At 44.9% G+C, this 25399-nt stretch overlaps 1 protein-coding gene across 1 annotated transcript in view; it reads left to right on the top strand.

Annotated features, from left to right (window-relative positions):
• The first annotated feature begins 11057 nt into the window (after nucleotides 1-11057).
• Nucleotides 11058-25399, top strand: part of LOC124127115 — a 31440-nt gene continuing 17098 nt past the window's right edge. The window contains exons 1-7 of the mRNA XM_048385548.1: nucleotides 11058-11156; nucleotides 19365-19433; nucleotides 20960-21057; nucleotides 22514-22609; nucleotides 22944-23051; nucleotides 23818-24069; nucleotides 25176-25305. Of these exons, the coding sequence (XP_048241505.1) occupies nucleotides 11092-11156; nucleotides 19365-19433; nucleotides 20960-21057; nucleotides 22514-22609; nucleotides 22944-23051; nucleotides 23818-24069; nucleotides 25176-25305 (818 nt within the window). The 5' untranslated portion in view covers nucleotides 11058-11091. The remainder of the gene's footprint in view (nucleotides 11157-19364; nucleotides 19434-20959; nucleotides 21058-22513; nucleotides 22610-22943; nucleotides 23052-23817; nucleotides 24070-25175; nucleotides 25306-25399) is intronic.

Genomic DNA, 25399 nt, shown 5'->3' with positions numbered 1-25399 from the left:
AACCATAAAATATAAAACACCATGTTACATCCAATCATTGTAAAATAGATATATACAAAGGAACCGAATTATGACATTAAAATACCCTCAAAATGTCACGCCTACATTACTTCTCCTTGCCGCTCTCCCCATGTGTTTTACTTTTCCTTACTTCTCCTTGCCACTCTCCCCTTGTGTCTTACTTTCCCTCACTTCTCACCCATCGGGGCTTACTTCTCCTTGCCGCTATCCCCTTGTGTCTTACTTTCCCTCACTTCTCCTTGCCGCTCTCCCCTTGTGTCTTACTTTCCCTCACTTCCCTTTCATCGGGCCTTACTTCTCCTTGCCGCTCTCCCCTTGTGTCTGACTTTCCCTCAATTCTCTCCCATCGGGCCTTACTTCTCCTTGCCGCTCTCCCCTTGTGTCTTACTTTCCCTCACTTCTCGCCCATCGGGCCTTACTTCTCCTTGCCGCTCTCCCCTTGTGTCTTACTTTCCCTCACTTCTCGCCCATCGGGCCTTACTTCTCCTTGCCGCTCTCCCCTTGTGTCTTACTTTCCCTCACTTCTCGCCCATCGGGCCTTACTTCTCCTTGCCGCTCTCCCCTTGTGTCTTACTTTCCCTCACTTCTCGCCCATCGGGCCTTACTTCTCCTTGCCGCTCTCCCCTTGTGTCTTACTTTCCCTCACTTCTCGCCCATCGGGCCTTACTTCTCCTTGCCGTACTCCCCTTGTGTCTTACTTTCCCTCACTTCTCTCCGATCGGGCCTTACTTCTCCTTGCCGCTCTACCCTTGTGTCTTACTTTCCCTCACTTCTCGCCCATCGGGCCTTACTTCTCCTTGCCGCTCTCCCCTTGTGTCTTACTTTCCCTCACTTCTCGCCCATCGGGCCTTACTTCTCCTTGCCGCTCTCCCCTTGTGTCTTACTTTCCCTCACTTCTGGCCCATCGGGCCTTACTTCTCCTTGCCGCTCTCCCCTTGTGTCTTACTTTCCCTCACTTCTCTCTCATCGGGCCTTACTTCTCCTTGCCGCTCTCCCCTTGTGTCTTACTTTCCCTCACTTCTCGCCCATCGGGCCTTACTTCTCCTTGCCGTACTCCCCTTGTGTCTTACTTTCCCTCACTTCTCTCTCATCGGGCCTTACTTCTCCTTGCCGCTCTCCCCTTGTGTCTTACTTTCCCTCACTTCTCGCCCATCGGGCCTTACTTCTCCTTGCCGCTCTCCCCTTGTGTCTTACTTTCCCTCACTTCCCGCCCATCGGGCCTTACTTCTCCTTGCAGCTCTCCCCTTGTGTCTTACTTTCCCTCACTTCTCTCCCATCGGGCCTTACTTCTCCTTGCCGCTCTCCCCTTGTGTCTTACTTTCCCTCACTTCTCGCCCATCGGGCCTTACTTCTCCTTGCCGTACTCCCCTTGTGTCTTACTTTCCCTCACTTCTCTCCGATCGGGCCTTACTTCTCCTTGCCGCTCTACCCTTGTGTCTTACTTTCCCTCACTTCTCGCCCATCGGGCCTTACTTCTCCTTGCCGCTCTCCCCTTGTGTCTTACTTTCCCTCACTTCTCGCCCATCGGGCCTTACTTCTCCTTGCCGCTCTCCCCTTGTGTCTTACTTTCCCTCACTTCTGGCCCATCGGGCCTTACTTCTCCTTGCCGCTCTCCCCTTGTGTCTTACTTTCCCTCACTTCTCTCTCATCGGGCCTTACTTCTCCTTGCCGCTCTCCCCTTGTGTCTTACTTTCCCTCACTTCTCGCCCATCGGGCCTTACTTCTCCTTGCCGTACTCCCCTTGTGTCTTACTTTCCCTCACTTCTCTCTCATCGGGCCTTACTTCTCCTTGCCGCTCTCCCCTTGTGTCTTACTTTCCCTCACTTCTCGCCCATCGGGCCTTACTTCTCCTTGCCGCTCTCCCCTTGTGTCTTACTTTCCCTCACTTCCCGCCCATCGGGCCTTACTTCTCCTTGCAGCTCTCCCCTTGTGTCTTACTTTCCCTCACTTCTCTCCCATCGGGCCTTACTGTTACAGCTGGTTAGACACCAAGACATGACTGGTTGTGAGGTTGTGATCGGTTTTATTCAGATGAATAAACGTAGAAATAACGAAATGGAGAAATGGAAAATTTGGCCCTGAAACAATTACAACAGAATAGAAACGGCCATACATTATATCAGTAATACATACATATCACAAGTAGATTATATAAAGAATATATTGATACTATGGTATCTCATAACACATTGTAAATTGTTACAAATTTATCCATTAGTGATGACACATGTTGTCATGCCAAGGGAGACAATTTCCCGCCAAATACAACATTTTGCCCACATACTCAAAATTAAAACAATATTTACACATATACCTAACATACACATAATTCCACAAGTAAGCTGACGTACATTTAAATAAGCATGTAGAACCTCGCCTCCATATCTTTGTACATTTAGGTTACCATTTATGACCACTAGGCTGGTTTTTTTTATCATCGCAAATTCCTCCCCATACAATATAACAACCACGTCCATGTGGGTGGTACTCTAGGATGCACACAGGGGCCAGTCGCTCGCCTCTGCTTTTGTAACCACGGATTCTTCCATCAGCATGGTGGAGTGAGAATCGACTTTCGTCCTTGAACAGAACACGCTGCCATTGACGTTGTTGCCAACGTCGAAAAGGCTTGTCGATGTCTGAGAGTCAAAGCAATTCCCATACAGTCGTCTCCGTGGCTAGCCTCCGGTCACGGAGGGCATGCATTCGCATCCCATTGACCCGATATCGCATGCAGGCACGTTTAGACTCCAGTACTTTTCAACCGCCTCCGTGGTCTTGTGGTAGAGCATCCGCCCGGAGAGCAGAAGGTCCGGGGTTCGAATCCCGGCCGCGTCATACCAAAAGACGTTAAAAGATGGTACTTGTTGTTACCCTGTCTGGCGCTCGGCATTAAGGGGCTAAAACAAGGACTGGTCTGCTCGGAGTCGGTATACTGTGTCTGAGTGGGGTATTCATGTTAAACTGCGTCCTGGTGTCTCAGCTGGTCACAATGTATTACCTGGGCTTGTTATGTTTCATGGTGTCTCGGATGGCCACAATGTCTTTCCTGGCTTGTCATATGTCATAGGGGGCGGTCGGGTAGCCTAGTGGTTAAAGCGTTGGATCGTCACGCCGAAGACCCGGGTTCGATTCCCGACATGGGTACAATGTGTGAAGCCCATTTCTGGTGTCCCCCGCCGTGATATTGCTGGAATATTGCTAAAAGCGGCGTAAAATAATACTCACTCACTCACTCACTCATATGTCATAGTATATCGGGTGGTCACAGTTTCTTTCCTGGTTTGTTACATGTCATGGTGTCCGAACGGCATTACGAACCGGTGAGGCGGGCTTCTGGGAGGTTTTTGAATCAAAACATATTCCGGGAAAATTTTTTGGGAAAGATTCACTTTCCCTGGACTTAATCGCCAAAATGTGTGGATGACCTATGAAAAATAAAATCTATCGGCGCATCCTTTCACAGAGAAAATATTTTATAGCAATGGCCTAAAACATCCTGTATCTGATAAAAGAAATCGTGTTTTGGACCCTTCAAGCCGAGCGCTAGGCGGGGTAACCTCAAGTACCATCTTTGGACGTCTTTTGGTATGACGCGCCCGGGGATCAAACCCTGACCTTCCGCTCTCCGGGCGGACGCTCTACCACTAGACCACGGAAGCGGTATCTAACGAGTGTTAGGTTCATGCGATGTGTATCACAGTCTGTTGCATACTCATCAGTAGATGATTTAAGTGAGTTAGATTTATCGCCCTTTGAACAGCATATCAGTCGAAATATTCAACAGATGATTTTATGTCACCTAGCTATAATTTTTTGGGGTACTTTAATAATTATGTTTGATGTATAACATTTGTGTGTCAATGCTTCATGAGAATAAAGATTCTTCTTCTTCGCCTTCAGTACCTTTGATCTTGCCGCAAATGATGACCTACATGTAGTTAACTGTCTGTATATGTCAACATTTACTATCCACAATTTTTTTCGTTAATTGTAAGATCATAGGTTTTGTGAAAACATATTGAGCCAATATAGCGGTTCATATACATGATCATATGCAACTGACAGTAACTAGTCCTGTGTCATATACTTTGTACGTGTTGTCTCTACATGTAGAGCCCACACCCTCACCCACACCCACACCCACACCCACACCCACATCCACATCCACACCCACACCCACACCCACACCCACACCCACACCCACATCCACACCCACTCACACACAGACAGACAGATACCAACACCCACATCCCCTCTCCAGACACATACATACAAACACACAGACACCAACACCCATACCGCCTCCACACATACATACGAACACTCAAACACCAACACCCATACCCCCTCCACACACACATACACACAAGGAGCCACACACAGACATATACCACACAACCATACCCCCTCGACACATACATACAGACACACACACACACCAACAGCCACACGGTCCTTCACACAAACATACACACACAGACACACACACACAAACACAGACGGATATCAACACCCATACCCCCCTCCACACACACACTCGCAGACACACGCATAGACAGACACCAGCACCCATCCTCCTCCCCACCACACACACGTACAAACACTCACACATAGACAGACACCGACACCCATACTCCCTTCCACACGCACATACAAACACTCACACATAGACAGACACCAACACCCATACTCCCTTCCACACGCACATACAAACACTCACACATCGACAGACACCACCACCCATACTCCCCTCCACACGCACATACAAACACTCACACATAGACAGACACCAACACTCACACCCGCTCCACACGCACATACAAACACTCACACATAGACAGACACCAACACCCACACTCCCTCCACACGCACATACAAACACTCACACATAGACAGACACCAACACCCACACCCGCTCCACACGCACATACAAACACTCACACATAGACAGACACCTACACCCATACTCCCTTCCACACGCACATACAAACACTCACACATCGACAGACACCAACACCCATACTCCCTTCCACACGCACATACAAACACCCACACATCGACAGACACCAACACCCATACTCCCTTCCACACGCACATAAAAACAATCACACATAGACAGACACCAACTCCCACACCCGCTCCACACGCACATACAAACACTCACACATAGACAGACACCAACACCCATACTCCCTCCACACGCACATACAAACACTCACACATAGACAGACACCAACACCCACACCCGCTCCACACGCACATACAAACATTCACACATAGACAGACACCAACACCCATACTCCCTTCCACACGCACATACAAACACTCACACATCGACAGACACCAACACCCATACTCCCTTCCACACGCACATACAAACACTCACACATCGACAGACACCAACACCCATACTCCCTTCCACACGCACATGCAAACACTCACACATAGACAGACACCAACACCCACACTCCCTCCACACACAGACACACCAACAGACAGATACCAACACCCACACCACCCCTCAACACACACACAGACATACAAACAGGCACCAACACCCACACCACCACCCAACAAACACCCAGGGACATACAGACACCAACACAAATACCCCGTCCACAGACACACATACAAAAACACACACACACACACAGACAGACAGATACCAACACCCATAACCCCATCCACACACACACACATACAAACACACACAGAGACACAGAGATAGACAGATACCAACACCCATAACCCCATCCACACACACACATACAAACACACACACACATAGACACCAACACCCATACCGTCCTCCACACACACATACAATTACACAGACCAAACCAACACCCACACTTACCCTTCACACACATACAAACACGCAGGTACACACACAGACACCAACACATGCCCCACCACACACACAAATACAAACACTCACACATACACACACACATACAAACAATCAGACACCGACAAACACTAACACCAACATCCTCTCCACACACACAAACACACACAAACACACACACACACACACAAACAGATACCAACACCCATACTCCCTCCACACTAATATACAGACACCAACACCCACACCATCCCTCAACACACACACACATACACAGACATACAGACACCAACACCCATACCCCGTTCACTCACACAACACACAACACGTAACACACACCTCACACCTCACACCTCACACTCACACTCACACTCACACACACACACACACACACACACACACACACACACACACACACACACACCTCACACTCACACTCACCTCACACTCACACTCACACACACACACCTCACACACACACACACACACACACACACACACACACACACACACACACACTCTCACACACACTCTCACACACGCTTCAGGCAGCTTTGGAAATGCTTACCGTTTGGCGTCATCACTGATTTTAAGTGACCTATTTATATACATGAGATCACTGTTTTGCCAATTTATGCCCAATGGAAGCCGTTTCGGTTGATGATTATTCTTTCGCGTTGACTTTTTGAATTTAAAAAGATTCTTGTCCAATTTACGCTTTGTAAATGTAAGCAGCGACCGCAGATTCGCTGATTTCCGCTGTCAAACACCGCCCTAAAGTATGAATGAGACCCATAAATCCCACAGAGAATCCTATGCAGTTGTAATGACTTTTGATCACAGATTCCGGTACAACGTACATATATGCTCAGCCAGGTCCGAAAGAAACAAAGTGAGGTTTAGACAAACGTTGACTAAATGCGTTGCATATGTCATATGATTGCTCGCACTCTTCATGCTGCCCGGGGTCTGTCAGGTAGCCTAGTGGTTAAAGCGTTCGCTCGTCACGCCGAAGACCCGGCTTCGATTCCCGACATGGGTACAATTTGTGAAGTGTCTGGTGTCCCCCTTTCGTGGTATTGCTGGAATTTTGCTAAAAGTGGAGTCACCCACTCACTCATACTGCTCCGTGAGGATTCATGATTAGAACAGGTCCCGAGCAACCTATGCTGGTCGTTAAAGGCGATGATCACGTCGATTATGATAGCGTGGCATCGAATTCCGGGGGTAGGGATCATTGTTCACAATATCAATCACTAGCTATTTATAAGCCGCTGGCATACAGCAGGAATATGGCTGAGTGCGGCATTGAACAACAAACAAACAAATCATACTGAATTCTAGCGCTCGTCTGTGTTTCTCGAATTTTCAACATTTATTCACTTGAATTCCAAGAAGCTATATTAAGAATCCGAGTACAAAATAGGCTCGCGACCTCAAGCATACAGTGTATATACTAGTATTATATACCACAGGCCCCTGTTCGGTGGCAATGAGTTCTTCCGTTGCACTTTCAGCGCCTGTTGTTTCCAAATATAGATGTTCGCACATCGTGTGTTCATCCGGACAATCGCTATTGTTAAACCCACAACACATTTAAATTTCAGGACATCCTGATCCTGCATCAATGTTTGTGTGTGCATAAATCATATTTTTATCGAGTATTTCGGGAAGATAAAACTGACGGTCCTTGAATCATATGCGTTGACGACCATTGTGTGATATTCAACAGTGGCGTGCTTATATATCCTTTTTTGCGTCAATTTCTCGAATGTGATATGATCGTTTTAGGGCGTCATACATATATTATATATACAACTCAGATCTCCCCTCAACTCACAAGGCGATCGCGTATATTCCGTACCCGGTTATTGGTTTGTTTGTTTGTTTGTTTGTTTGTGTGTTTATTTGTTTGTTTGTTTGTTTGTTGCATTCAGCAATATTACAGCTATAGGACGGCGGTCAGTAAATAATCGAGTTTGGAACAGACAATCCATCATGAGCATTGATCCACACAATTGGGATACGATGACATGGATCAACCAAGTCAGCGAGCCTGACCACCCAATCCCGTTAGTCGCCTCTTTCGACCAGCATATCGGCTTTTGCGGCAAGCATGGTTTGCTCAAGACCTACTCTAACCCGGATCTTCGCGGTTGGTGGTAATGCCCAATTAGCTTCCTCATTAATGCTTTTAAAATTCGTTTGGGGTTTTACATATACAGACCTTAGGGAATATTAATCAAGCGCGATAGCACTAAGTTTTCTCACTGTCTTTACTCGGCCATTAGATTGTGCATCATACCGTCTACATAATGATGTAAGAAAAATCAAATACATGCACTACAAGTGACGGGCTGTCTAACAAATGGGAGGATACGACTGTCCTGGCCCGCCACGCGTTGACGGCGTGATAGTCTAATAAAATTCTTAATAAGTAATAAAACAATTATTCATAGTTTTTTGCGAATTTTTCGCAAACTATTCGCAAATTATTCACGAATTATTTGCGACTTATCGCGGAATATCTGCGGATTAGTCATATATTTTCTACACGACAACAAACTTTTGCGTTGTAGAGTATGTCAGAATAAAATATATAGGAAGTATAATAGTGAGTGAGTGAGTTAAAATTCAACGTCGCATCGGCACTGTTTCAGCCAAATTGCATATAGACCAAGTTAATATATTTACAACTTAGTTATATATGCAAAGTTTGATTTAAAAAACAAGTTGTGATACATATTTGAGCATACTATATTTAAGAACAGTTCATGAAACATATTTGAGCAAAACAATATGATGTATACAGTTTTAAAACACGGGATATTTTGGCCACCAGGAACCACAGCTAGGCCACCTCGCCGGGGATCATGGAGACTGACAGTACCTCTGCTTCCTGCATGATACCCAGCAGGATTTACGTCATCACTTTAGCTACTGGTGGTTGTGCACAATACTAGTCAATATAAAAAAATACTCAGCAATGAGTTGGCTTAAAAACACTGGTTGATAATAGTTACATCGATTGTGATAGGGAAGTGTAATAGCATGTCCGAATTTCTGTATGAACCTACCATACGTCATGAGGAAGACGACTAGGTTCTATAAAAATCCTAACAATGTGAGGGAAGTGATTCACATATCCGGTGATGTGTGGGATGCCACTGACGCTGTAGATCCGTTTCATATAAATTTATTGGAAAGAGGATCTGCATTTATGCATGCTATTGGATGCCGCCTTTGTCTGTTGTGTAGCCGGGGTGTTGTCACGACAGGAAATGACACATTCGTCAATGACGAATAGAAAACAGTAATTACCCACATGATTTTGTATGCATGAACTGTGTTGAAATACGTATTCCAATAACCGGTCATTTCTTTTAAACACTCACTCACTCACTCACTCACTCACTCACTCACTCACTCACTCACTCACTCACTCACCCACCACCCACCCTCACTCACTCACTCACTCACTCACTCACTCACCCATCCGCTCGCTCGCTCGCTCACCCACCCTCACTCACTCACTCACTCACTCACTCACTCACTCACTCACTCACTCACTCACTCACTCACTCACTCACCCACCAACCACCCTCACTCACTCACTCACTCACTCACTCACTCACTCAATCACTCACTCACTCACTCACTCACTCAATCACTCACTCACTCACTCACTCACTCACTCACCCACCCATCCGCCCGCTCGCTCGCTCGCTCGCTCGCTCACCCACCCTCCCTCCCTCACTCACTCACTCACTCACTCACTCAGTCACTCACTCACTCACTCACCCACCAACCCATCCACCCACCCACCCACTCACTCACTCACTCACTCACTCACTCACTCACTCACTCACTCACCCACCCACTCACTTACTCACTCACTCACCCACCCAAACACCCACCCACCCACTCACTCACTCACTCACTCACTCGGTTGCCCGTCTTGATTATGTGGCGCAACACCTTACGTGCTCATTCATTTCTCTTTTTCGCTTGTCGTAATGTATTATCGAGTAATTATATGTTATTCGTTGATTTGATTTTTTCTGTTTTACGGTTGTTTTGTTTGTCTGTGTTTGTTGTGTGAAACGCACACGGCAATATTCCCGCTATATGACGGCGGTCTGTAAATAATCGAATATGAACAGGACAATCTCGTGACTGACATTATGAGCATCTATCTATGCAACTGGAAAATGATGATGACGTGCATGTACCAAGTGAGCGAGCCACTTACGACAACCATGGGTTGCTGAATTCTAACCCTGATCTTCATTGGGGTGCTGTTTTCAACAGTAAATCAGTTACACCACAACATGACAGTTCCATGTAGGCGGAAAGCCGTCCTGTTGCGTTTACTGCTTTACCATCGAGCACGGGTATTGTGTTGACAGACCAAGTATAATAATTGAGGCTAATCTGGGATTTCGAATCAACCACAAGCGTTGTTGGCAAAGAGACGCAACCTACAGCGAATTGTTGGGCCCGAGAACCTCGTGCTCACCCACGCGCACCAAGTTATGATGACAGCAATATACATGTATATTCTGATCATCGATTTCGTTGCCTGCAGATTGTTTAGTTTGACTCAACGCTCAGCGACAGTCCAGGTAGATGTTGTACAAAACAACCTTAGCGATACGACTGTCGTAATTCTATGCATGTTAAGGTATGGGAGGTGTATTTGAGGTGTAAACTTTCAACTTTGCACCCCGCGTGTTCTTTGTTTTTGTCTAGTTTGCATTTTCATCATAGCCTTGATAATCCAGATATGACGGAAACCTTTTTATGTAGGGTCACATAATTTATGAGTAGTAAGCAGCACATAGGATGACGTCACTTATGACAGTGGTGTCATGTATTAATGCGCTACTGCAATCATGAGAATAGACAAATTCATCGGTTCGATGCCAAAAAGGTGCGATTTTGGGGGGTGTAAGAAACAGATTACTGCACTCGTGCGTGTATCTGACAGACACTCATGTAGTAATATCTATTTCCTACACAGTGATTCGGTCGCTTGCTTCAGGGAATGCAAATCCTATTTTCACCCTTTGGCAATTGGTCATGTGACCCAAATCAGCCAATCACAACACAGAACACACTTTCTGTAGATTTACAATGGACATCAATGATGTTTCCTTCCTTCATGCTACACATATAAAATACCAGCAGATTGACCGGTTCAGTGATTGTACAAGAGGATGGCGAGATTGTGGACGTTTTTCTTTCTTGCTCTGACAGTTAACCATTCTCTTCAGTGGCGCGGGTGAGTTATCATGTTTCAAACTTGTTGCTTAAACATAGTTACTCTATTTAATTAGCACCACTGTTTTATCGCAGTACGAATTGGTGCTTTATGTATTATTAAGGGCAAAAATAAACGTCAACCTGTTTTTATTTATCAAATTGTGATTTTTGCCACTTTGCTGGCATGATCATTTGTTTGTAAATCGATCTTTCGCTTATTTTTCTCGTTGTTTCAATTATTCAGTTTTTCGAAATTAAGAGTTGTTTCGTTAATGCGAATTGTCGATTATTTTTTCGTTATTTCAATTATTTAGTATGTTTTCGAAATTTCGATTTTTTCTAACCGCTTATTGGTGACCATTTTGAACGAAGCATCAAGATGAACTGAACATAAATTTACAAGAATATAGAAGAAATAAAATAGGTCTTAACACAATTTTGAAATAACGAGAAAAAACCCGTGAATTGTCGAGAAAGTAATCGAAATAACGACGGAGATATACAATACGAATTTCGATAAAATAATCAAATTTCGAGAAACTAATTGAAATTACGAGAAAAAACTCGATATTTCAATAAAAGAAATTTGCAATAATGAGAGAAAATCTCGAAATTCGAAAAAGAATATTAAATGATGAAATAATGAGAAAGATACTCGAAATTTCGATTTAAAAGCTAACTTATGCTGCCAAAGTGGCAACATTAGGCTTTCGTAACAATGACTTAACTCTAAAAACAACAACTCTCGTTTGAAATTGTACTGAAGAATCAACTGATCAAGGCAACCATCGGCTTTCATAAAAATTGGGGTCGGTGGTGTTGTGGTTAAAAGTAGTTAAAGTTTCGGCTCGTCGTGACGAAGACCCGGGTTCCATTCCACACATGGGTACAATGTGTGAAGCCCATTTTCCGGTATTGAGATCAGATAGAGAGCTGGAGCAGAGGGGTAGGGGGTGTTGAGAAGAAAGTCAGATATAGAGGTGGAGCAGGGGGTAGGGTGTGTTGAGAAGAAAGTCAGATAGAGAACTGGAGCAGAGGGGTAGGGGGTGTTGAGAAGAAAGTCAGATAGAGAGCTGCAGCAGAGGGGTAGGGGGTGTTGAGAAGAGCTTGAGCAGAGGGGTAGCGCGGGTGGAGAAGAAAGTCAGAAAGAGAGCTTAGCAGATGGGTAGGGGATGTTGAGATAAAAGTCAGGTAGAGAGCTTGAGCAGAGGGGTCCCGCGGGTGGAGAAGAAAGTCAGATAGAGAGCTGGAGCAGAGAAGTAGGGGGTGTTGTGAAGAAATTCAGACGGAGACCTGGAGCAGAGAGGTAGGGGAGTTGAGAAGAGCTTGAGCAGAGGGGTAGCGCGGGTGGAGAAGAAAGTCAGAAAGAGAGCTTAGCAGATGGGTAGGGAGTGTTGAGATAAAAGTCAGAAAGAGAGCTTGAGCAGAAGGGTAGGCTGTGTGGAGAAGAAAGTCAGATAGAGAACTGGAGCAGATGGGTAGGGGGTGTTGAGATAAAAGTCAGGTAGAGAGCTTGAGCAGAGGGGTCCCGCGGGTGGAGAAGAAAGTCAGATAGAGAGCTGGAGCAGAGAAGTTGGGGGTGTTGTGAAGAAATTCAGACGGAGACCTGGAGCAGAGGGGTAGGGGAGTTGAGAAGAGCTTGAGCAGAGGGGTAGCGCGGGTGGAGAAGAAAGTCAGAAAGAGAGCTTAGCAGATGGGTAGGGAGTGTTGAGATAAAAGTCAGATAGAGAGCTTGAGCAGAAGGGTAGGCTGTGTGGAGAAGAAAGTCAGATAGAGAACTGGAGCAGATGGGTAGGGGGTGTTGAGATAAAAGTCAGGTAGAGAGCTTGAGCAGAGGGGTAGCGCGGGTGGAGAAGAAAGTCAGAAAGAGAGCTTAGCAGATGGGTAGGGAGTGTTGAGATAAAAGTCAGATAGAGAGCTTGAGCAGAAGGGTAGGCTGTGTGGAGAAGAAAGTCAGATAGAGAACTGGAGCAGATGGGTAGGGGGTGTTGAGGAGAAAGTCAGATAGAGAGCTGCAGCAGAGGGGTAGGGGGTGTTGAGAAGAGCTTTAGCAGAGGGGTAGCGCGGGTCGAGAAGAATGTCAGAAAGAGAGCTTAGCAGATTGGTAGGGGGTGTTGAGATAAAAGTCAGATAAAGAGCTTGAGCAGAGGGGTAGGGGAGTTGAGAAGAAAGTCAGATAGAGAGATGGAGCACAGGGGTAGGTGTGTTGAGAAGAAAGTCACATATAGAGGTGGAGCAGGGGATAGGGGGTGTTGAGAAGAATGTCAGACAGAAAGCTGGAGCAGGGGGTTAGCGGGTGTTGAGAAGAAAGTCAGATAGACAGCTTGAGCAGAGGGGTAGGGGGTGTGGAGAAGAAAGTCAGATATAGAGGTGGAGCACAGGGGTAGCGAGTGTTGAGAAGAAAGTCAGATAGAGAACTGGAGCAGAGGGGTAGGGGGTGTTGAGAAGAATGTCAGATAGAGAGCTGCAGCAGAGGGGTAGGGGATGTTGAGAAGAGCTTTAGCAGAGGGGTAGCGCGGATCGAGAAGAAAGTCAGATAGAGAGCTGGAGCAGAGGAGTAGGGGGTGTTGAGAAGAAATTCAGACGGAGACCTGGAGCAGAGGGGTAGAGGGAGTTGAGAAGAAAGTCAGATAGAGAGATGGAGCACAGGGGTAGGGGTGTTGAGAAGAAAGTCACATATAGAGGTGGAGCAGGGGATAGGGGGTGTTGAGAAGAATGTCAGACAGAAAGCTGGAGCAGGGGGGTAGCGGGTGTTGAGAAGAAAGTCAGATAGACAGCTTGAGCAGAGGGGTAGGGGGTGTTGAGAAGAAATTCAGACAGACAGCTGGAGCAGAGGGGTAGGGGGTGTTGAGAAGAAATTCAGACGGAGACCGGGAGAAGAGGAGTAGGGGAGTTGAGAAGAAAGTCAGATAGATAGGTGGAGCAGAGGGGTAGCGGGTGTTGAGAAGAAAGTCAGATATAGAGGTGGAGCACAGGGGTAGCGAGTGTTGAGAAGAAAGTCAGTTATAGAGGTGGAGCAGAGGGTAGGTGGTGTTGAGAAGAAAGTCAGTTATAGAGGTGGAGCAGAGGGTAGGGGGTGTTGCGAAGAAAGTCAGAAAGAGAGCTTGAGCAGATGCGTAGGGGGTGTTGAGAAGAAATTCAGACAGACAGCTGGAGCAGAGGGGTAGGGGGTGTTGAGAAGAAATTGAGACGGAGACCGGGAGAAGAGGAGTAGAGGAGTTGAGAAGAAAGTCAGATAGATAGGTGGAGCAGAGGGGTAGCGGGTGTTGAGAAGAAAGTCAGATATAGAGGTGGAGCACAGGGGTAGCGAGTGTTGAGAAAAAAGTCATTTATAGAGGTGGAGCAGAGGGTTAGGGGGTGTTGAGAAGAAAGTCAGACAGAGAGCTGCAGCAGAGGGGTAGCGGGTGTACATGTTGAGAAGAAAGTCAGATAGAGAGCTGCAGCAGAGGGGTAGCGCGGGTCGAGAAGAAAGTCAGATAGAGAGCTTGAGCAGAGGAGTAGGGGTGTTGAGAAGAAAGTCAGATAGAGAGCTGTAGTAGGGGGGTAGGGGGTGTTGAGAAGAAATTCAGACAGAGAGCTGGAGCAGGGGGTATCGAGTGTTGAGAAGAAAGTCAGATAGAGAGCTGGAGCAGAGGAGTAGGAGGTGTTGAGAAGAAATTCCGACGGAGAGCTGGAGCACAGGGGTATGGGGTGTGGAGAAGAAAGTCAGATATAGAGGTGGAGCAGGGGGTAGGGGGTGTTGAGAGTTAAGTCAGATAGAGAGTTGGAGCACAGAGATAGCGGGTATGGAGAAGAAAGTCAGATATAGAGGTTGAGCAGAGGGTTAGGGGGTGTTGAGAAGAAATTCAGACAGAGAGCTGGAGCAGGGGGTAGCGAGTGTTGAAAATTTGTTTGAAATTGTACTGAAGAATCAACTGATCAAGGCAACCATCGGCTTTCATAAAAATTGGGGTCGGTGGTGTTGTGGTTAAAAGTAGTTAAAGCTTCGACTCGTCGTGACGAAGACCCGGGTTCCATTCCACACATGGGTACAATGTGTGAAGCCCATTTTCCGGTATTGAGATCAGATAGAGAGCTGGAGCAGAGAGTAGGGGGTGTTGAGAAGAAAGTCAGATATAGAGGTGGAGCAGGGGGTAGGGTGTGTTGAGAAGAAAGTCAGATAGAGAACTGGAGCAGAGGGGTAGGGGGTGTTGAGAAGAACGTCAGATAGAGAGCTGCAGCAGAGGGGTAGGGGGTGTTGAGAAGAAATTCAGACAGAGAGCTGGAGCAGAAGGGTAGGGGGTGTTGAGAAGAAAGTCAGATATAGAGTCGGAGCAGTGGGTAGCGAGTGTTGAGAAGAAAGTCAGATTGAGAGCTCTAGCAGAGGGGTAGGGTGTGTTGAGAAGAAAGTCAGATAGAGAGGTGGAGGAAAGGAGTAGGGGGTGTTGGAAAGAAGGTGAGATAGAGAGTTTGAGCAGAGGGGTAGTGGGTGTTGAGAAGAAAGTCTTATATAGAGGTGGAGCAGGGGTTAGAGGGTGTTGAGAAGAAATTCAGATAGAGAGCTGGATCAGGGGTTAGAGGGTGTTGAGAAGAAATTCAGATAGAGAGCTGGAGCAGAGGGGAAGGAGGTGTTGAGGAGAAAGCTACATAGAGAGCTTGAGCAGAGGTGTAAGGGGTGTTGAGAAGAAATTGAGACGGAGACCTGGAGCACAGGGGTTGGGGGTGTTGAGAAGAATTTCAGATAGAGAGCTGGAGCAGAGGGGTAGGGTGTGTTGAGAAGAAAGTCAGATAGAGAGGTGGAGGAAAGGGGTAGGGGGTGTTGGAAAGAAAGTGAGATAGAGAAGTTTGAGCAGAGGGGTAGGGGGTGTTGAGAAGAAATTCAGACAGAAACCTGGAGCTGAAGGGTAGGGGGTGTTGAGAAGAATTTCAGATAGAGAGCTGGAGGACAGGGGTAGCGGGTGTGGAGGAGAAATTCAGATAGGGAGCTGGAGCAGAGGGGTAGGGTGTGTTGAGAACAAAGTCAGATAGAGAGGTGGAGCAGGACGTAGCGGGTGTTGAAAAGAAAGTCAGATAGAGGGCTGGAGCAGCAGGGTAGGGGCTGTGAGAAGAAAGTCAGATAAAGAGCTGGAGCAGCAGGGTAGGGGGTGTTGAGAAGAAGTTAGACAGAGAGATGGAGAAGGGGCTGGCCGGTGTTGAAAAGAAAGTCAGATAGAGAGCTTGAGCAGATGGGAAGGGGTGTTTAAAAGAAATTCAGATAGAGAGCTGGCGCAGAGGGGTAGGGGGTGTTGAGAAGAACGTCAGATAGAGAGCTGGAGCAGAGGGATAGGGGGTGTTGAGAAGAAAGTCAGATAGAGAGCTTGAGCAGAGGGGTAGCGCGGGTGGAGAAGAAAGTCAGATAGAGAGCTTGAGCAGAGTTGTAAGGGTTGTTGAGAAGAAATTGAGACGGAGACCTGGAGCACAGGGGTAGGGGGTGTTGAGAAGAAAGTCAGATATAGAGGTGGAGCAGGGGGTAGGGGGTGTTAAGAAGAAAGTCAGATAGAGAGCTGGAGCAGAGGGGTAGCGGGTGTTGAGAAGAAAGTCAGATAGAGAGCTGGAGCAGAGGGGTAGAGGATGTTGAGAAGAAAGTCAGATAGAGAGCTGGAGCAGAGGAGTAGCGGGTGTTGAGAAGAAGGTCAGATAGAAAGCTTCAGCAGAGGGGTAGGGTGTGTTGATAAGAAAGTCAGATAGAGAGCTGGAGCAGAGGGGTAGGGGACGTTGAGAAGAAAGCTAGATAGAGAGCTTGAGCAGAGGGGTAAGGGGTGTTGAAAAGAAATTCAGACAGAGAGCTGGAGCAGAGGTGTAGGGGTGTTGAGAAGAAAGCCAGATAGAGAGCTTGAGCATGGGGTAGCGGGTGTTGAGAAGAGAGTCAGATAGAGAGCTTGACCAGAGGGGCAGAGGGTGTTGAGACGAAAGTCAGATAGAGAGCTGGAGCAGAGTGGTAGCGGGTGTTGAGAAGAACGTCAGACAGAGAGCTTAAGCATGGGGTAGCGGGTGTTGAGAAGAAAGTCAGACTGGGAGCTTCAGCATGGGGTAGCGGGTGTTGAGAAGAAAGTCAGATAGAGAGCTGGAGCAGAGGGGTAGGGGACGTTGAGAAGAAAGTCAGACAGAGAGCTTGAGCAGGGGGTAGGGGGTTTGAGAAGAATGTCACATTGAGAGCTTGAGCAGAGGGGTAGTGGGTGTTGAGGAGAAAGTCAAATAGAGAGATTGAGCAAGGGCTGGCCGGTGTTGAGAAATAACCAGATAGAGAGCTTGAGCATGGGGTAGCGGGTGTTGAGAAGAAAGTCAGATAGAGAGCTTGACCAGAGGTGTAGCGGGTTTTGAGAAGAAAGTCACGGAGAGAGCTGGAGCACAGGGGTAGGGGGTGTTGAGAAGAAAGTCAGATAAAGAGCTGGAGCAAAGGGGTAGTTGGTGTGGAGAAGAAAGTCAGATAGAGAGCTGGAGCAGAGGGGTAGGGTGTGTTGAGAAGAAAGTCAGATAGAGAGGTGGATCAGGGCGTAGCGGGTGTTGAAAAGAAATTCAGATAGAGAGCTGGAGCAGAGGGGTAGGGGGTTTTCAGAAGAAAGTCAAATAGAGAGATAGAGCAGGGGCTGGCCGGTGTTGAGAAGAAAGACAGATAGTGAGCTTGAGCAGAGGGTTAGGGGGTGTTGAGAATATGGTCTGATAGAGAGGTGGAGGAAAGGGGTAGTGGGTGTTGAGAAGAAAGTCAGATAGAGGCTGGAGCAGAGGGGCAGCGAGTGTTGAAAAGAAAGTCAGATAGAGAGGTGGAGCAGGGGGTAAGGGGTGTTGAGAAGAAAGTCACAGAGAGAGCTGGAGCAAAGGGGTAGCGGGTGTTCAGACAAAAGTCAGACAGAGAGCTGCAGCAGAGGGGTAACGGGTTTGAAAAGAAAGAAACATAGAGAGCTTGAGCAGAGGGATAGGGGGTAATGAGAAGAAAGCCAGATAGAGAGCTTGAGCATGGGGTAGCGGGTGTTGAGAAGAGAGTCAGATAGAGAGCTTGACCAGAGGGGCAGGGGGTGTTGAGACGAAAGTCAGATAGAGAGCTGGAGCAGAGGGGTAGTGGGTGTTGAGAAGAAAGCCAGATAGAGAGCTTTAGCATGGGGTAGCGGGTGTTGAGAAGAGAGTCAGATAGAGAGCTTGACCAGAGGGGCAGGGGGTGTTGAGACGAAAGTCAGATAGAGAGCTGGAGCAGAGTGGTAGCGGGTGTTGAGAAGAAAGTCAGATAGAGAGCTTGAGCAGAGGGGCAGGGTGTGTTGAGACGAAAGTCAGAGAGAGAGCTGGAGCAGATGGGTAGCGGGTGTTGAAAAGAAGGTTAGATAGAGAGCTGGAGCAGGGGGTAAAGGGTGTTGAGAAAAAAGTCAGATAAGGAGCTGGAGCAGAGGAGCAGGGGGTGTTGAGAAGATAGACAGATAGAGAGGTGGAGCTGGGGGTAGGGGGACAACTTGGAAGCAAGCGTGATATTGCCATGTTTTTCTTGAATCTTGTCAATCACATAAGTGTAGAAAAGGGAAGAGAATTCAAGGATGTAAAGGATTTCATTGGATTTGTGAAAAAGGAGAAGATCAGGTTTGTTAGTCTAGATAATTCTGAGGCTGTATACAGACTTAGTTCAAAGAATTTTGTATTTATCCTTTTCCATCACTCCCTCTACATATTCTGGGTCCATTCATGGACTTCTGTGTCAAGACGGTAAGAATCGAGCCACTCCATCATGTCGCTTATGATAGTGTGTTTGTGCCAAACAGTGTGGTCATCCACTAACAATGTGTTGGACATTCTCATTATATTCAATCTACATTTAATATTTACATTTTGATGAAAATGACACATCGACGGTTTCGAGTGAATGGTCCTGAGCAACAAACAGAAAGCCCATTTCACTCTTCAGGCCAGCCGACTTCATCCAAGCGAAGAACTCTGTAGGGTTGCTGATCTTCTCAACACACTGCACATAAACTCGATGAAGTCGTCATCCAGATAGCCTCTCCTTGAAAAATGGAATCTGGGCTGATTTGGTATCTGGCATTTCGTTTTGTTAAAATTCGTATCTGGACCCTCTAGCAGTACAGAACCATCGATTACACAACTTTTACAATGAGAGGTTCTCTTGTCCACAAAGTTGCTTAAGGCGTAAACGTTTGGGTTTGGGAGTTTATAATAGAATTAATGAGTTGCTCAAGTTGGTGTATTAAAATTAATATTTTATCTTCAGGAACGTTTGTTCTTACACAACCGTGGCGCACCAAGAGAAACGTGTTTGCCGGAGTCACTGTTGGTGGGGGTAAGTTTTTCATTCATTTTGGATCACACAATTGTCTTTTATGATCAGTATAAATGTATCCATTTCCTTGAACATCAATAACCCCGTTTTATAACTAAGAATTACCTATGCTCTTAGACACGGGACTTCTTTTACAGTATGTAATCTCGGCACAAAGACTTACATAAATGATCAAACAATTTCATCAACATCGTAACGTAACGTAACATACGCTTGAGGTGAGGTGAGGTAAAATGGGGTTTAAAGTCGCGGCCACGATTATTGCACTTATATAGCGACGTGCATGTACTCCGAGCCGCCCAGTCCTTGACGCCGGGCGCCAGACAGGGTGACAACAAATGCCATCTTTTAACATATTTTGGTATGACGCGGCCGGGGAATCGACCTCACGACCTCCCGCTCTCTGGACAGACGCTCTACCGCTGGACTACGGAGGCGGTCCTCATACGTTTGACAAAGTAGACAAAACTACAAAAGGTTTATGCATTACAAATTCTATTATTTTTATACAGTAATAGCGACGTATCGGTATAGACAGGCATAGCGCTGTCAAGCACGATTGACATTATTAATGAAATGAGGCTGTTCATAATTCACGGAAGTCAACGGGGCAAACTCCGTGCATGAACCCTGCCATTGCTTGATATTGAAGCTATGTGTTGAGCAAACGGCTGCAAGGCAATGATATAACATTGCTATGAAATATCGCTGTTCAGGAGATTAAATCTGAGATCTCATTAGTCAGAGCACTCGTTGGTTTCCTTCCAGTGGGAAGCAGGCCGTGTATTGTCTTGCTGATACCAGTCTGTCTTACAGACCCTGATACAAATATATATCAAATACACCCAATGCAAGTCTATAATGTTTGGCAAGTCTAGATTACTGTAGTATCAGGAGAGTCACTGGGCTCCCTTTTATATTAATTTGATTCAGATAACTGAACAACTGTTGTTGTTTTTCTGTACGATATGTTCATTTCAGAGACTAGCTGTTAGTCTATGCTGATACAAAAAGCGACTTTTGTTATCACTATATACAGTAAACTACGGTTATAACGAACTCAAAGGGACAACTAATTTTAGTTCGTTATAACCGTAGTTCGTTATACGTACATATACAGCATGACTACAGCAAGTAGTCGGGACCAAAAAGTAAGTTCGTTATATCCGTCAGTTCGTTATAAGCGTGTTCGTTATAACCGTAGTTTACTGTATTACGTACGCATGTACAGTAAGGTACGCTTATAACGTACACGGTAATACCGAACTGACGGATATTACGAACTGTTTTTTGGTCCCGTCCAATTGTTGTATATAGGCTTATATGTCCTTATAACGAACTACGGTTATAACGAATTACGGTTATAACGAACTAAAATTTCTGGCCCCTTTTACTGTATATGTTCTGTGAAAGTGGAATACATGTCCTCAGCGTTGCATATTTTGTGTGATGGTTTCTTTGAATTGAAAAATGTAACACGACCTTAATTATGTTTTTTAACAAGTTATTCTTCCCACTTGTTTTAGTTGTTGTGAATGGGGACACATTCTTGTACCACGCTACGATGTGGCAGAGAAATGCTGCCCCGGCTGGACCCATAATGGAGATGAGAACTGCCGCTTCGGTATGTCTGATACTTGTACTCGTTATGGATGTACTCAACGGCTCTGATACCATTTTCAGTCTTAGTCAAGAGAGTGTACCTAGTGTTTAGACTAGTGTTTAGACTAGTGTTTAGACACAATATATTTGATAATTTAGGTTATCATTTCAACTAGATTTATATACACTGTAAAAATGTGATCAGATCCTGAACACAAACCTAAGCTTGTTCTTTGTCTCACAACTTTGACTCATATTCAGTCTAAACATGTTTAGTGTTGTGTTTAATAGCTAAACGTGTTTGGGGTATAACTTTATTTGTTGGGGATATTTATTGTAGGTAATATCAAAAGAGGCGCTTTATTTATATTATGTTTAACTTTTAGCGTTTAATTGGGATATGGAAGTGAAGGGGAACTTGAAAAGTCTATCGTTGTAATCAGATATACTGTTGCTGTCGGCTTTCGTGTCCTGTATGATAGAAATACTATAACAGTCATGCAGCAACACCATATTTATGAACAAAACATTTTTACAACCTCAGCGGGAAACGAACTTGCAGATTCTAGACTGGTAGTGCTTCACCATGTCATGGGCCATCTCTGCTACGGAGATTGATGACGTCACATTTTCGGGCCACCATCATCTTAGCTTTGTTTATTTGCACATTATTATGTTAATATTGCAAGTTCTGGTGGTATATGTGTATCTTGTCCATAATTAAATTTCTCAACATGTTTAGATTGTCAGATTAATACACAGTGATATTATTTTGTCCAGTTATGTTTAATCATGTTTTAAATTCTAAACGTGTAAAATTGATTAAATTCTAAACATGTGTTGTGTTAAGGGGGTGTTTTGGCTGGGATACCATAGCTCATGTCATATGTTTAGACCAAAAACATGTTAAGATAGAACACACCAAATTTGACTTTAATGCTCAATTACATGCACTTTATTTAAACATGTTTAATTCTAAACATTTTAGATCATTGATATGCATTTCATCGTTAACATGTTTGAAGTGACTGTCTTAAAATTGCAGATGTTTAGATTATAGGTGGTGTTTAGGCTGTGGAACGATAGCTCATTTCAAATTGGGAGTTTAACCCAAGATGTTTGTTTGAACGACTTTGGCACCATTTGGTGTTTGGGGATAGCGGGGATCTTCTGAAAGAAATAATTTGTTCCATAAAAATCTTGAAAACAAAATTGTACTCCGGTTTTACCAAAAAATATAAATTGTTAGGCTCATCTTATGACATGTGTTATTAAGTCCAAATGACTTGCCTTTGCGTGTGTTTGTGAAGGATGCCATCGGTGGGGCAGGATAATATAAGCTCACCTTTTTGCGAACACCTGGTGTCTTCATCAATTCATTGTGATTCATTAACACATGCCCAAGATATAGTGGGAGTGGGAATCGTACGATTTTTATTGACTAATTTCAAGATATTTAACGCTTATGTTATTGACAGCGGAGTGCAATCCCCCGTGTGCTAATGGCGGTACATGCACGTCTCCTGGACGGTGCAGCTGCAGGGCGGGATATTCGGGCGACACCTGCAATGGGGGTAGGTTAAGGCCTAGAAATATAATGATTCTCGTCAGATGTTTATTTTCACTATTGCCATGTCACCAGCCTTTCTGACATTTTTAACAAATCAGATAGCAAACCCGTTGGCAAGCATTGTGGTTTAGTTGAAGCAAGGAAAGATAACTCTTCCGTTAGAAAGCGGACAAACTTGACATACATGTTCATGGAACCGGATTAACACTTGTTTTTATATATGTATCTCAGAGGTGACAGACATTCTTTAATCCCGATATTTATCATGACGATTCCATTTGGAAAACTGCAGATAAATGCGGTTAACTGAATACACATGTATTTGTATTTATTTGTAGCTAATTGCAACCACGAACGGCCATGCTACCCCGGGGGGTGCCAGGGCAACGGTGCTACTGTTGTGTGCAACTGTTTGCCTGACTTCGGGGGGGAATATTGTAAAGAACGTAAGTTTTAAATTATAATGGTTAACCATCCTCGAGTATGCAAGAAATATTCTACGATTATAAATACCCTGAACCAGCTACATTTCGGAAATGACATCAAAACTTGGAACAGAATTTCTTTCCCTCATTGGAGTTATTTAATTGGTTAGCGCTTTTTGGAGTCGTTCCGTTCGAATCGGTTTCAAAATTAAAGTATTGGGCGAATGGGTCTAGAGTATTTATCGTAGTAGAATGCAGTTATGAAATATAGTTTATGCCCTGGATAAGCAAGGATGTTGGATAACCAGAAATACCCTCATTCGTATTGGACGCCGTTGTAATGGTATGATATATTCTGTATCTAATATTTATAACATCAACTATACGACTAGATAATTTTCATACCTTGAATTTGCGGTTTTATGAACATTAAATCATTTACAGGATTGAAATGAACGTTTACATGGGCATCTCAAATGAATACATGCAATACTGACATTAATCGACATATGTGTGGCACTACACAAAGAGGCTAAAAATGTGGCATTCATTATTATTGCCAATAAAAAGTAGTTTTCATATCTCCCGTCTCAGCTGAAGCCTGCTTATCCATGCTTGACAACAGACATTGTATTAAAGATCCGGGCTGAATGTGCCCAGTTGTGGTTGTTGGTTTTCCTGGTGAAATTTAAAAAAATATTTTTATACTCGCCAATATGACAAACATCCGCCCTGTAGTTAGTTAAACTTCCTTGTAACTTGTGCTATATGTGATTTTGTTTTATAGTGGGCGCTATCCAGGCACCAGTGGTGACCCAGCTACAGGCAGAGTTTAACTTCAGACAAGGGGGACAACAGTATGGGGTTCTTGCTGATGCCACAGAGGTCGATAAACCAGTGGTCGTCTGGACCAACATGGACGAACTCAACGAGCTCTCTGTAAATGCCACTGCGATGTTCAAAGGAAAAGAACTTCCGTATCCCCCGGCTTACATCAAAACCGCAGAGACTGGAATTGGCAGAGCCTATGTGAAATGGAGTGAGTGGATTAGGTACTGCAAATCAACGGTCATAATTGGGCGGTATATAAATGATAGCGGTGATATATGACCACCCAACCTGTAGGGGAAAATACACTTAAGGGCAAAATTGTATACATTTAGAAATTGGATTTGACCAAAAACATACATACTTAATCAAAACGTTAAGGATTGAAAGCAGTCACCAACACATTGCAAAGGTAAGGTCCAAAACACAACTATGATCCCCGTATCAAATACATCACCAGCGAATAACAATTTCTTGTTTATTTCAATTTTAGCCGCAATAAAACATTCATGCATACTTTCATTTGTTCGCCAGTTAAGTAGAATTTGCCTTTCATTAGAATGTGTACAATATCATTCACGTCATATCTCGGAAAGGTACAATGTTAAATGCATACATCCCGACCCCCATTCCCATCCCCACCAAACAAATAGAGAAAATGTTAATAACTGTATCATTTTTAACTCCACATTTGTATTAAATAACGCTTAGTTATATTGGTCACATGATATTGGTTATCTCTTTTGTTTCGTTCAAAGAAAGCATTGTGTCTCTGGTAGGAGTGTAGTGAGTGAGTGAGTGAATACAGCCGAAGCTCGTTATATCGAACCTTGTCTTCTCGAATAGACCGACAGCTCGAACCTTTTCTCCGGTCCCGTCCGACTTGAATATAAATACATATACATTTATCAGTTTATGTCGAATTCGAGATGAAAATATACATAACGTTAACTCGAGCCTTGCATTTGGTCCCGTCTTTGACTTTACAATATGATTTTGCACTTTTATCTTGGAGTTGGCATTTGCCACATTAACAGTTTTTTCTAGTACATTTCCTCCCAAATACAACATCACAGTAAAGGTACAGTGCAATTTGAACCAATTATTCAACCAAATATGTACTTATTCTTTACTCCAATTGTAATGGTAATCTTTATTGACAAATAAAACATCGTGACTGGAGGCACTAGCAGAACACAATAATAGCATAGATATGTACAAATAAACCATGCCAGGTTTATGGTGACCATCCCCATAAGAATACCAAAGCGGCGTTCCGTAATTGTAGCAATTGCAACCTTCTTATGTGTCTTTCAGGTGGTCCCCGTGTGACGTCTGAAGATGAAGATTACAAATGTGTGGGGACTATTGACTCTGAGCACCCTCAAAAGATGGTTAGATGCGTCTTCAAGAGAGAGTACAGGAACCGTTTGAAAGATGGCGACAAGTAAGACCATGTTCAAAGATAACATACATTCATTGCGTTTTCTTTAGTGTCATCTATAGATGGGCCGTTCACAAAATGACAGTGTAGAGAAACC

The sequence above is a fragment of the Haliotis rufescens genome, unplaced genomic scaffold (assembly GCF_023055435.1).
Source record: "Haliotis rufescens isolate VD_foot unplaced genomic scaffold, xgHalRufe1.0.p SCAF_10, whole genome shotgun sequence".
NCBI lineage: Eukaryota > Metazoa > Mollusca > Gastropoda > Lepetellida > Haliotidae > Haliotis > Haliotis rufescens.
Note: the sequence above shows the minus strand (reverse complement) of the source record. Positions and strands in the feature narration are given on the sequence as shown.